The sequence below is a fragment of the Styela clava genome, chromosome 1, assembly GCF_964204865.1.
Source record: "Styela clava chromosome 1, kaStyClav1.hap1.2, whole genome shotgun sequence".
Classification (NCBI taxonomy): Eukaryota; Metazoa; Chordata; class Ascidiacea; order Stolidobranchia; family Styelidae; genus Styela; species Styela clava.
In genome coordinates, this window is record NC_135250.1 from 8,739,039 (window position 1) to 8,753,241 (window position 14,203).

At 33.5% G+C, this 14,203-nt stretch overlaps 1 protein-coding gene across 1 annotated transcript; it reads left to right on the top strand.

Annotated features, from left to right (window-relative positions):
- The first annotated feature begins 1,900 nt into the window (after positions 1-1,900).
- On the top strand, positions 1,901-11,348 carry LOC120346608 (F-box/LRR-repeat protein 4-like). The gene is made up of 10 exons (XM_039416372.2): positions 1,901-2,267; positions 2,516-2,665; positions 4,573-4,642; positions 4,959-5,130; positions 5,611-6,050; positions 6,379-6,648; positions 7,291-7,385; positions 7,734-7,868; positions 9,520-9,663; positions 10,266-11,348. Exons 1-10 carry the CDS (start codon positions 1,999-2,001, stop codon positions 10,450-10,452), a joined length of 1,932 nt encoding a protein of 643 aa, XP_039272306.2. The 5' UTR covers positions 1,901-1,998; the 3' UTR covers positions 10,453-11,348.
- The last annotated feature ends 2,855 nt before the right edge of the window (positions 11,349-14,203 follow it).

The window sequence follows — 14,203 nt, forward strand, 5'->3', positions numbered from 1 at the left end:
GTGAAAAATATATTTATTGGATGCATCGAATACCCAAAATAGCCGTACATGATTTTTTTTGTTAAATAGAGATACACTCAATCACATATTTATTTTTATTAGATAAATGTTCGTTTGCGAATAATAAACGCCAGTTAATATTGCTTTAGTACCGCTTGCGTCTTGAGTAAAAAAAAGCAATGATTGCGGGAGAAACGCAGACCTAGGTCTCAATAAGAAGTAATTATTATAATAGTGTTAAATCGATGGTTCTAAGGAGAGATGATATAAAGATATATTTTCAAAACTTTTTAACGTTTTAAGTAATCGAACTAAATTTGGGCGAAACCAGTGAGTCTTTCAAAACTGCGACCCATATTAAATATAACAACCTCAGGAGTGTTACGAATTCGGGAAAGCTGTAAACGCAGGACGAGACCCTTTTGGTCGATGATGACACGGCGCCGTTGCGTCAAAAGGATAAATTAACATTTCGAGCAAATAAAGTCATACGATAAAATCCGGAATTTTGAATTGGTAAAATTCTGAATTACTTTTAGAATAGTTTCATTTGTAATTCTATCATTTTGAGTCATTGAAGCACGGTAGTCTATGACTTGCGGCATTGTAAAATTGAAACTCATTGAATAACATCCAATTTCTGGTTTATCTTCCAAGACTTCGACTTCCCTGTGGGCCACACGAGCAAAGACCTTCATGGGGTATTAGTCTTCATGCCTACATTAATTTGCCTACAGGTATTTATGAGTAGATTGACTACGATTTGTTTACTTCTTTTCTTTGACTATAATGCAACTATTATATCTGCTTGCGTTTGTTGGCTTTCTCATTATAAAACGTGGAACATTAAATAGATGATGGAAACACGTTACAAGCAAAACTGAATAATTTTATAGAAGCTCAGGGGTCACAAGTGTTGAGGTATTTCGAAGGGAATCCGATCATGGGAGTTTGAAACCAGTGTGTTGCGCGTAAGGAATACGCTTGCTATCGCGCCGCTGATTACCTTGCGTGAGTTCGCAGGTTTGAATCCCGTTAGGGATGATTATATGCAACAGCATGTCTTCGTCGTTGTAGGGTTCACGCAACTACTGGTGATGACGGCTTCATTCCATCCGTCTGAAACAAATAACCAGCTATCTCATCCAAAACTCGGAATGGACTGGTAACCCGGGCAAGAGGCCGCGGTACTCAGGCGTAGACTTCATGATCAGTCTTATAGGATTTCTTCTTCCCTCAGGATAAATATGAGACTCCTATCCTGAAAATCTTGAAATAAACGATCCCTCTAACGGTAGCTCTGGCATTAGTATCTTCTCCTTCACAGAGAATACCATGGTCTATCTATTTTCATTCAACGCCACTTGTAAAGCAATGGTACACAATCATGCCTTTCGAACTTTTCTTACTGCGAGTACGTGGTCTTCCAATATATCAGATATCAGAATTCGAAACGTTTGACTCTCCCTCGGTAAATTTTATGACGACGCAGATGACGTTGATGTTTTCATGCCAGCGCACCCGAGCGTGTTGAATTTTACAGTCAGCTGACAAAACGTAAACAAAGGTTGCAAAGTGTCAAGCGTCCTTGAGTACAAATTATACGAGAATAGGATTCCACCTGCAGGAGAAAGCAAATTCGTTAGATGTGTGAAAAATAGATAATGGTTGGATTATCAGGTAAAGCCTCGGCGATACCGGTATCTGTCTTCTTTAGTTATAGCTGTATTTTATACTCTAGTCTGTTAGTGCAGTCCGGTAGTGTATTGAAGTACCTATATTTCAGGATTTCCCGATCACTACTGCGGTATATTGTTATAGATCTACTGCTATAGCCTAAGGCAATTCGTGGCTGAAGCTGTCTGAAAGTCCTCTTTTTGTGGAGAGCTAGCTAAATATTTTTTGAATTACTGATATTTAGATGATTAATATTGTTAGCTGTTAGGGTAAATAGATAAATTGTTAAAGAAGTGACGCTGCTAAACTATGCTTTTATAAATGTCTGATTGTAGACAACATTTCAAAAGCGCAAGAATGAAAAGCAATCAACCAAAATTTATCAAGCAATATGCCTCTGGTGTAATCGACTTTAGTTCACAGTATGGGGGAGAAAATCCCAGAAGTGTCTCCTATTCGGTTGCAAATATTGCCGGAGAACCAAGAATATTTCCATCGTATGGAGATTTCACTCAAGCTGCAGTGTTCCGAACTTATGGCCCATGGTGGAAAGATAAAAATGAGGCATCTAAAGCAACTGGACATCCCAGGTTTGATATCACTTTACAAATTATTTACCGTAATAAAAATGTTAACGGAATTTCGTATTACCATATTTATTCATGGGGAGAGAAAAGAGGATGAAACTGCTCAATAATATGACTATGGTATATACAGAAATCTTGTTCTCCGCTGCTGAAAGTTGGAACATGACGAATAAGTTCCTTTTGTGTGATTAGTTTGAAAAAATTGTTGCAGTAAAGCTAGGCGTTCTATAATTATTGTTATTCTTGTACAGGGAAAAAAACTTCTTCAGCAAAGATTACATTGATTTAGTATTTGATCAATCTGTCTACCCATGGTCAATTGCCATTTTTGAAACCTACAACCCTGGAGCCGTGGTCAGGATACTTGCATTAAGACAATCATTTCCAGTACATAATATTGGGTAGGTAAATCATTCTTTTGCTTTGATTTTTCAAGTTGGTTTTCACTGATATTGTAGGGATGGGCAATGTAGAATAATTTTCTATTCTAGAATATTCTAGTATAGTTAAATCGAATCCAGAATACCGAATCCTATTCTATTTTCATTGGGAATTTCCACATTGCTGGATTTAGATGTTAAAAAATTGCAATGTATTACTTACTATAAATGTATTATTTATTTGGAAATGACCTGAACATTGGATTTCATTTGATACTAAACAGGCAGTTCCCAGGACAATAAAATTTAGGAATATTACAATATTTTTTGCCATCAATTGTTCCAAATGTATGTAATCCCTAAATCCCTAAATCTAATAAATACTGATATGCTAAACTAAGACACGCTTTACACACTTTAATAGTAAGCGGTTAAATACAAAATAGACATGAAACGGCGTTAAATCATTATTAATGTAAGTCTGTCGAGTGTACTAAAACATACCCGCTGAGAATTAATTAGATGCAGAACCAGCGTGTGGCCACCGCAACCTATGCGCCTTTGTAAAATATTAAATTTAACCACTATCAATTAAAATCAACTTTTTATTCTGTGCGAGCAAGACACGTTAAACCAAGTTCCCGTAAACGCGATTTCGTACTTAGTTATTAGGTAATAACGTCTAAAGACGAACTCATTTTCTATGATTATCGTTACATATCATTATCTACCCAGACTTGGCCCTACTAAAATTCAATACGTCACTATCTTCGCCAGATGCGGCAACTTTTTTCAAAATTCATCGTCGTCTAAAATACTACAGACTTTCGATCAAACGTGCTTCTATCTTGAACGATAGAAATGTTATCATTAATCATTATCTACCCAGACTTAGCCCTACTCAAATTCAATACGTCACTATCCTGGCCAGATGCGGCAACTACTTTCAAAATTTATCGGCGACTAAAATACTACGGACACTCGATCAAACGTGCGTCTATCTTGAACGATAGAAACGGACCGAAAAATATGTAATGTTTTGAGAGTGAAATTTAAATGTGACAGATGTTCGCGTTTTGCGATATAACTTTGTATTTCGGAAAATGGTATAATAAAATTATTAGTAAATAATATTTGATCGCAAGTAATGTTATAACATTTAACGCCTGGCTTTTGGTTTACGTGCATCATTTTTTTGGAAAACTCGTAGGTCGCGAAAAATCATTCATTTAAAATGAAGCAAAGCACGTCTGTAAACAATCAAAGATTGTTGCATTCAGATTATCGGAATATCACCAGTGAGTCGGCACAAATAACGCTAGCTAGATAGCAAAGAAGGAAAACGCAAAAATGGTGCAATAACGAGTCTTCGCCGTGAGGTTATATTGCCGACTTCTTGTCCTGAATATGCCGATTGAAATTACAGTGTTTGATGTTTACCGATTTACGGGTTCTTTGCGAGCAGAGCAGCAAGTTTAATTAAACGAGAGAGATTTGCACGTGAGAAAAACGCTCGTCTATAATTGATAAATTAGAAACCCGAAATACAAAAATTGACGAATGGCGCCGGAAAGGCGGAAACCGAATCCTGTTATCGGATCGCGTTGGATTCGAATACTTTGGGATTCGAATCCTCCGGATTCGGTATTCTATATTGCCCATCCCTACTGATATTGAAATATAGCATTCTCCCTATTATCATGATGTTTTATCTGGAACTTATAATTTTATATTATAGGTTTAATCAAGCTTTTTTTTTCGTGAGATAGAATTCAAATCAATAATTCATAATTGATTGATGAACCCAACTTAAAAGTATTGAAGATATGATTTAATATGCTATAACATTACAGAAATATAATATACCATAATATATTTTTCACAAATGTGTTTTAAATTGAATCTGTGATAAATTGTTTCTTTTACAGACTCTCTCAAAATGAAGAAAGGCCAATGCCAGTACCGGTTCCATTTGCACCAGGATGCTCACATTGGGAGGTGCTTATGTTTTTGTGAATTGTGTGAAAATTTTTTCAAAAACAATTGTCTAGGGCAGTGAGCAATTTTTGTTTTCATGCAATAAAAGTGAGGTCATGTGACAGCCATAAAAATTTGTTTGCAGTTTGCTGACCGTCAACTGGTATACAGTCATCATGATTTTGCCCCTGGGCATCCAAATATAAAGTGAAACGTTTTGATCAATTTTGCAATAGAAGGGATGTGCGTTGTTAATGAAGTTGTTTTAAAGTAGGGCGGGTAGCAATAATTTATTCTTTAGCATAGGAATGCAATTTTGAAAATGTTTTTCTCATAGATATTATGGGAATGTAGTTCTCCTGAACAAAATCTTCCTTCATCTCCAAATGAAGCTCGAATGTTTGCTCCTATTCTAAATGAAATGAAACATCTAACTAGGATCATTCGACTTGAATTTTGTAGCACTCACCTACAATATTATACTGAACTTGATGCAGTTGAACTTACAGGTTGGTGCATTGTTGTTGTAATAGTAAAAGTGTGTACAAAAGGCTGTTTTTTATACAACAGCACATGCCCTCACTCGAGGCCTTTACTCAAGAAACCACTAATATTTGAGAAGATAATATTTTCAAAGATGGGGATCATCACCTCTATTATTAAGCAAATTATAGCAGATATTTGATTGTGCACTGTTGCTAGGAATCGTGGTGCCTGTTCAGATAACTCATAATGGGCTAGCTACTATAAATCATAAAGTATATGTATATATAATTTCTCTATGAAAAAAATAATTTCAGTTGCCGATTTTGTATACCTACTTATACTTCAGAACATTCTAAATTAGATCAAAGAGCTGGATTTGTTAAAAATATTAATTTATTTTTCAGTCAATAACGATACAATTACAGGTATTAACAAAATGGCCGATATTACCGATACACCTGTCTTTCGTAATGTAAGATAATAACTTGTGTGATTTTATATAGGTACTTTGACATACTACCCTTCAACCTCAGTCGATCCTCCAGTGAAACTATTTGAAGAATTGAAAATAGTTGATGACGGGACTGTCAAATCTTATTCGAATAAAATGAAGGACATATCTCGAAACAAATCGAAAAATGACACCATTTCTGATAAATTAAAAGTTGAACACAATAATGGATATTTTGACAATCTTCCACCTGAACTTTTATGTTATATATTCTCATTTTTACCTCTTATGGATTTATGCCGCTGTGCTCGTGTGTGCAAGCTGTTTCATGAACTTAGCTATGATCCCTCATGGTTTAACAATATCGACCTTAGAAGTTGTTGGCACCTCATTAACGATGATGCGTTAGAATGCTTGGTTACACATTGTAATCCAAAGTTATATGATGTGACGTGGGAAGACAATAAATCGCCACCTACTCCTCAAGTGCAGGTAAGGTGTTATGTGTTGATGTTTAGAAATATAAATTTGTGTATAGTATTTGTAGAATAGCTGATCACGGTGATGAAAAATGTCGTTGAATCTCATTCTAATCTTTTAAATTTTAAGATTTTAAATTATATTTGCCACCAAATTTTTTAAAATTTTTAGATTTCATATTATATTAACCACCGAAGTCATTATACAATTTGGGACTCAAGTAATTTGATTTGCTAAACTGGCTAAAGCAAGTAATGTCATTTTAAAATGTTTCAACTTGACTATAATTTTGGATTTTATTTTGAAAGGAAGCTCTCATAGTATACACATTTATTTTCAGTCGGTGAATTTATCATGGTGTGGTGGTGGTGGAATTGTTTCAAGCGGATCTCTAGTAAATTTTGTCGCGAATTGTGGATCTCATGTTCTCACTCATTTGTCACTTGCATCATGTCCGATCGTTTCTGATGAGGTATTGAGCAAAATTTCACATTATTGTCCAAACTTACAACATCTCAATATCTGGTCATGTGACGCACCCACATCTGAAGGACTGAGGATTTTACACAATTTAACGAAACTTGAATATGTTAATTTTTATCGAACAAAGGTAAGCTTTCTATTGAAAATTTGAGAAATAAAAATGTGAATTAATTACGGAGTAGCTTCTTAGTTATTTGAATAGAATACCTTCTGTAATATATAAGTTTATTACTTATCGATCTTAAGATCGGTGAGTATGTTGATAGGTATTTGTCTGTCTGTATGTCTGTCAGATGAACGCGATATCTCAAGAAGGCGAGATTGAATCTGCTCCAAATTTTGCGTGTGCATTCATCATATCTCGGACCAGAAGCCTATTGATTTTGGATGAATTATGTCGTATAATTAGCAAGTTATTAATTAATTAGTGATGGGACACGCGGTGTCACTATAGAGTCATGAATCAAAACCGCAGTTTCGATCGATAAGTCTTCGGTCTCCGACCGATATTCTCGTTGAAGTATTGAATCATTTTATTATTCCGGTGCAGCATTGCATAACTTGCTTTGTGCGCAGGAACTAGATTTCTTGTTGTAATATGGTTCGATCTGAAGTAGTTATTTGTTGCTGTTTTATTACAAACAAGTCAAACTAGAAAAACACAAATATTGACAACCTAACTCTGTTCAGAACTATTAACATGGGCCAGGGAAACAGTGTTTTTATATAACTCTTTTTTTTTATTTATATTAAATTTTTATCTTTCCAGATAGATGATGCTGGAATTCTATGCATTCTTCATTCTAATCCAAACTTACAAAGCATAAATCTTGGAAGCTGTATTTGCATTCTTGATTTTGATAGGTACGCAATCATGACTTATCATAGACAACTAGCAAATTTTTTTATAATGCTATTTCGAGTTTCGAGTTAAGTGTCAACTTTTTAAAAGTGTAAGAATTTTTATATCATGTTAGGTGTTAGCTCTTCTCAACAAGGAAAATAAACTGACAATAGTTTAATCATTCGAAAGAAAGCAATCATCGATGTTTCAATCGCTGCATATAAATTTAGGGATTATACATAGGAATTACCGTAATCCAAGCTTCGAGGTTCAAGCACACTCGTATTAAATTTACAATCAGAAAGATTGCCACAGAAATTGGAAATTTTCTTTTATATAATTATTCAACATTATTTTGATCGTTGCAGGGTTCTTGTTGAATTGTCTCAACATTGTCCTAAAATAAGAAGTTTAGATTGCTGGAGAGCAAAAAGTTTGACAAGCCATGGACTTAACTCATTAACGACTTCATGCAATTTTATTGAAGAACTTGATTTGGGATGGTAAGAGGAAGTTTCAATTTAACCCAGAGTGTGATAAATTGGTTAGGCAAATATAATTGGTTTATATGATTATACAGAGCTTTTGGGATGATAGTGTGAGAACACATTTTAAATTTTTTTTGGGATTTTGCTTTTAAGAGAGTCGCAGTTGTGAATATACTATCTTTTTTTTTTATAATTTCTCCCCAATCCCACTTACTAATAGAGGTTTAAAACAACGATTACCAAAATTTTCTTTTTTAAATGTCTGTTTTTGCTCAAAATAAAAAGCGAGAAGCATTATTTTTTTCTAACTTGATTGAATAAATACTCTTCTGGTTTAATAAGTTGACAAAAAATGTGAGTCGATTAGCCTCTACTGATGAAGTTATATGGTAATTCAAATTTCTGGCATTCTTGTAAATCAATTTTAGCCTTGAATTTTATATCCAAATCGATTACTACAAAATACATTTATTATGTTTTTTAATTGCAAGATGGATTTCAGAATGCCCATCGATTAGAATTTCTAATACATCCCAGCATAAATCAAATTTGTCTAATATTTTATTTGCACTGCTAAAATTGTGTGTTTCACATGCAAAATTTTGATTATGTCAACTCCTAAAAAGCACTTGAAATGGGTAGAATTTCGTTTCTAATTAAATTTCTTAAATGTAATAATATTGATTGCTTATTATTTAAATGAATTTGAGCATTCAAATTTTGTTATTCAATTTCAATATGGTGGAGATAGGTAATCAATTGATGAATTTCTACATAATCATCATTGCGTGGTATCAGACGTTGATCACGCAGTGATGAGTAATTAAAAAAGCTTACTGTATTGTTTTAATATACGAGAAATGATGGTAACATGTATTAAATTGAGTCATTTCAGATATGTAGTGATTAATATTACATCACTATTGATTCATGATATGACATTCTAGTGGGAAAAGATTTATTTTAATACCATCGAGTATGGACATTATATGAATTTTGTTTAAGTTCTGCCCATCAATGATTTATTCAATGATAATAATTCATAAACTCAATGACATCTAAAAAATTGAATAATACAAATGATTATATCTGATAAAATGCTGCTTATACATTTTTTATAGTTTCCAAAATAAAACCGAATAGTTTATTATCCTGAAAAATCATTTTCATTTGGAATATAAGACAAACAAGTCTAGAAGGAATAGCCGCACAAATCACTATATTTTGAAGACCAATTTAAAAAGCCCAAAACAGTTATTATACAAGTCGATTTTCATTTTACCCATACATTCAGTGAAATGATACCTATGTTATGATAGCATATTTGATTGATTCCTGTTCCAAAACTATATTTTATTTTTATGTTCATATGAACTTGATAGCTTATGGTGAATCTGAATTAAAATCAGATTTCAGTATTGTCTCCATTAACCCAAATTTATTTTCATCTGTTCAAATAATTATTTACCCTTTGCACACAAGCTATTGCAGATTTGTACTGATTACTGGCTAGTGAAATAGTGTGATATTGGTGTGTAGGCTCTTTTGACCATGCTATGCTATGTTGCAATAATTAGATATATCCTCTAATCACTGAAGTTTCGGTTAACACTCATCACTGGCCTTCTCAACAATGGCTTCTAACTTGTAATTGCTTTGTTCAAAGGTGTGGAGGATTGCAGAGCAGTTCAGGTTGTTTCCAGATATTGGCGTCGAATTGTCCTCATTTAACCAAGTTATATGTGACTGCCAACAGAACTATATCAGATGCTGAAATCAATGCCCTGAGCAAGAACTGCCCTAAGCTAGAGTAAGTTATACTCATTTCTAAGTTTATATTTTGAATGTAAGTTGTTCAATAAATTAATTATGTATTAAAGGAATTAATTTTGTGTTACACAAGTCAATTGAAGATTAGATATTGTGAATCAACATTTGCTGATGGTTGGTATTGCTTGCATGTAATATTTTTTTCGAATCATTTAATTTGAATTTCCATGATGCAAGTCTTGAAAGGGTTTAGTTTGGTAATAGGCTCATGTTATCAGTAAGACACTCTTGCATATAAGACCCCCCCCCCCCTCCCCCTTCGCTAAAATGGTGAATTTATAAATATTTGCATATAAGCCGACCCTACAAATTGTACGCTCTTATTGTGAGTACTTAGCATGGTTCAAGTTTTTCTGAGTTATAAACGTATAAGCCGAATTTTTAGTGCGATCAGAGGTATGTGCATATTAGCCCCACCCCTTAGTTAGGCAAATTTTGAGTTCTAAACTCGGATTATATGCGAGAATATACAGCAGTTGTTAATAATTCGTGACCATTGGATATAACATCAAGCTTATATTGAATGAGATGTCCCACCTAACCTCATTCAGATGACTTCTAATAAATATCTCATTTTCACAGGAAATTGGACATTCTTGGAACAAGATTGGTTACTGTACCTTCTATTATCAATCTCCTTGAATCAAGCAAGAATTTTATTTTTCTGGATGTTTCTTTTTGTTTTGCATTCTCCAAAGAAGTCGTCCACTCATTGGACCAACAATATCCTCATGTATCGATAAAAAGAAGCTTTCAAGAAGATAACTGAGTAAATTTATCATAAATATTGCATCTCACTTTATCAAACACCATTTAACTGTACTAAAATAAACTTATGCTAGATTGATACATGCTTATATCCTAATAAAGCGTGTATGATTAGAATGCTAAAATAACTATCTATATGCAAGCAAAAAATTGTGTTTACTGTATACCCAAAATTTTAATTCAAGCCAAAATAAATTTTAATCTTGCCAGACATTTTTGTTATTGTCCCAAATTAAAATTGCTCCAGGTCGATATTGTCATTGTCATATCTCCTGTTTTTTTTCAATGAAAGAGCAAAAGGATAACTCATGAAATTTTGCAAAATTTACTTTGGAATACTAAAATGTTAAGAAATAATTTGTAAAATGTTTTTGCTTTGCAACCACTCAGAGAAACATTTAAATTGTCTGTTGCAGCTTTTCAATGTATATCAAAATCTGTGTGACCAATGAATCAAGTTACTTTTTCAAACTGAACTTCATCCTATATTGAGATAGGAAAAATGGTGTAAGCTTTATCTGCAATTGCTGTTAAAAAGAGCCTTTGTCAAATAATTGTGATGCGCTTAATAAAACAATAACTCTGTAAGGTTTAGGCTTCAAAAAAATATTTATTTCTTGCAAAAAAGCTCTTTCAATTTTCTTCATTTGATTTTCTATTAGCTAAATTTGTAAGGCAAATCTTGATTCATTCACTTATTGACTGAATAATATATTTTGATGTGATATATATTATTTGCAATCCTTCATTTTTTATTTTATTTAACTGTATTTAGTATATATATTTTTTTGAAATATCCCAGACTGAAATTTATCTCTATATTTTAAAAATTTATTTTGTGTATTTTAGTATTCAGTATTATGTGTTTATTTTACAAATATCTATCTCCAAAATGAGCATTTGAGTTTTAAACATTTTCTGTAGTTAACACAATTTTTTTTTTGGAGATTCTGGCATTGTGAAATTATTGAAATGTGGTACGGGGATTGGACCCTTACTATTACAGAAAATTGTACAAGGTTAGTTGATATGCTTGAAGATTTAGGTTCAAGCTGTGGTCAGAGTGTCAAAAAGATGTCAGAAGTTTTCAAATTTAAAAATGTTTGTCAAGTGCGCAAATGAGAGAATGTTTTAAGATTTCGAGCAGTTCATATTCAATCGTGAATACCCAATTTGATACCAGATCAAAATGACCCCTGGCATACAACTTAGGCTTGTGTTTGTGGAAACTACAACTGCGTTAGGAATTAGAACTGCCTTGTTTGTTCAATCTACCGTAATTGAAAATCTTAAGCTGAGCTAATGTTGAGCGATTTACACTTGTGACACATTAGCTCTAACTCGTGTCGGCTCGCAATTGACTTTAGAAATGATACATCACTAACGCTTCCCTCCCTGGCTTTATCATGCATTTTACTATTTATTTGGAAATGAAGCTACCGAATTTTGGTACTGGAACTATGTGATCGAATAAGAATAGAACTGGGTCACTTGAAATGTCCATACTGAAAGTAAAAATTGCCTGAACATACAATTTTAACGGTAGGTAAAATTTGGTCACAATTGATTTTCGCTATTGCAGAAAATGGGATGAATATAAAATACTGTATAGCTATATGTATCAGCTAGTACATATTATAATAGTTATTTAAACTGTATACACAGTTTTTTGAAACCACAGTATACACACAAACATAAATCTCAACTTTAATATAACTTTGTTTAAGAGTGACACAATAAGCTCATCAGAGCTTTCAATCTCATGGTCAAGAACGGATATGTCACTGTTTTAAAATTTGTACTGTTGAATATTTCAACTTAACCATATGGCGAACGGTTGGATTAGTTGTTATTTGTTTTAGGATGCATGGACTTGGTGGTAGAAGAAGCCATAGGACATGCAGAGCAAACCCAAGCATTCAAAAATTGTGTTGAAAACAGCCAGCGATAGCAAACCAATCAAAACGCGCATTTATCAAATAGACAAAACCCACAAATACGAATGTCCTCGCGAACGAATGCGAGAGAGCCGCATAAGTTGTAACTTCAACACCGAAACAATCGCTTTCGAAGAAATAATGAAGTTTTGGTATTTTATTGCCCTCTTGTGGATGATTTGGGTTAAATACTATCCAATTCTTGCAATTTATTCTGAACACGAACAATTGAATTCTATAATAAATAGTTTCGGAATATTTTCATAATTTATGTCATGTCTACAAATTTAGAGCCAAACAACATCCACGCCCCTGTCTTTTCGATACGATACTAAATTTATGACCCAGTCACAAGAGGGCACTGACACACTGCGAAAAAAGGGGTTTTGATCCGATCAAGTTCGCGGCGAATTTAGGCGGCTTTTTGATCCCTATTTTGTCACTTTTGGCCAAAATATACTTCGTTTTTTCGGAATTACATACTCAAATGAAGTCTATAACTGAAAATCTGTTCAGGTGTGTCGTCATAAACGATTTTTTAGGTTGGGTCATCTCAGATCAGCACCAAATTTAGATCTTGATTTCGAAATTCGTCACTGTCTGACTGTAGGCGTTGAGTTTAGATTGCGTCGCAAATGGAGTTATAGAAACTTGAAAGAAATAATTTTGTCGAACCTATGTACCGGTATTATAACTTTTCTTTGAACTTTATTCAAATTCAGAAACTTCGCTGATCAGATCATTCTTATGTTATCTTTATGTTAAGCAGGCTGGAGGTTTTTAGTTGCCATCCTTTTCTATATTTTAATTGTTCTCCCACCAGAAATAAAATGAATTCCAGACCAAACTATTACAGTATTATTCTCAATATATTTTATGCAATTCCTCCGATTCTATTGTGATCACAAACAGATTTTGCCCTAGTGCAGCAGTTATAGTAAAAGAAGTCAGGTTGTATTTTGTGAAATTCTGAAATTACTTAATGTGAAGCCTTTTCATATCAATTCACACAGTCTGACAGTCATGTGCTTTTCACACAGGAATCTCCATGTCATATAACAGTATAATCAGTACAATAGACTTGGCTCAACTGTTTGATATTTCTGTATTTAGAATTGTAGAAAATTGTACGAAACAATGTTCATTTCAATTTTTACACAATATTACGTTTAGGCTTTATGAATGTCTCATGTTCAAATTCTGAAATTTGAATGTATTCGGAATTCTTTGTTGGTAGAAAATTTTTTGAGTGCATTCAAAATAATGATTTATTTGATTTTGGATATCTGTATGTCTTTTTATACCAAATATTTTAGATCATTTGCATCCAGTTTTATTAGACAATCTGCAGTGACGTCAGCCTTGATAAGGGAGAGGCAAGGAAGACTTTATTTAGTACTATATTAATACTGTAATAATGATATATAAATAATTCGCCTTCTCTATTATATTATGTAAAACGTAAAACCGAGAATTTTTCAGAATTCTAATGCCTCTGTCAAAGGTGTATTTTATCATTGTTGGGTGTTGTGTAGTTTCGTACCTCAAATACTTCTAGTGCAGTAGTGGGTGTAGCATAACGATTTTTGCACATATCAATCCTAACCCCCACCTGTCTACGTCATCCAAAAATTACATCACTACGAAGTCACAATCACGTCATAGATATAGAGCTTGCCAAAGTATACCTAAGATGGCCCGAAATTGCAGCGGCGTCGACAATAAAGAAATCACTAACAGCACCGATCTCTCCCATATCGGGACCGTTGCTGCGAGAAATAAATTGCTCAATTTCGGGTGATCATCTGCGCGCCT

Bases quoted from the DNA above. Each gene is read 5' to 3' on its own strand.
- LOC120346608 (XM_039416372.2), top strand. From the start codon at position 1,999: ATGTCTGATTGTAGACAACATTTCAAAAGCGCAAGAATGAAAAGCAAT. The intron at 2,268-2,515 runs GTTTGATATCAC...ATTCTTGTACAG, and splicing joins AAAGCAACTGGACATCCCAG to GGAAAAAAACTTCTTCAGCA. The intron at 9,664-10,265 runs GTAAGTTATACT...TCATTTTCACAG, and splicing joins AAGAACTGCCCTAAGCTAGA to GAAATTGGACATTCTTGGAA.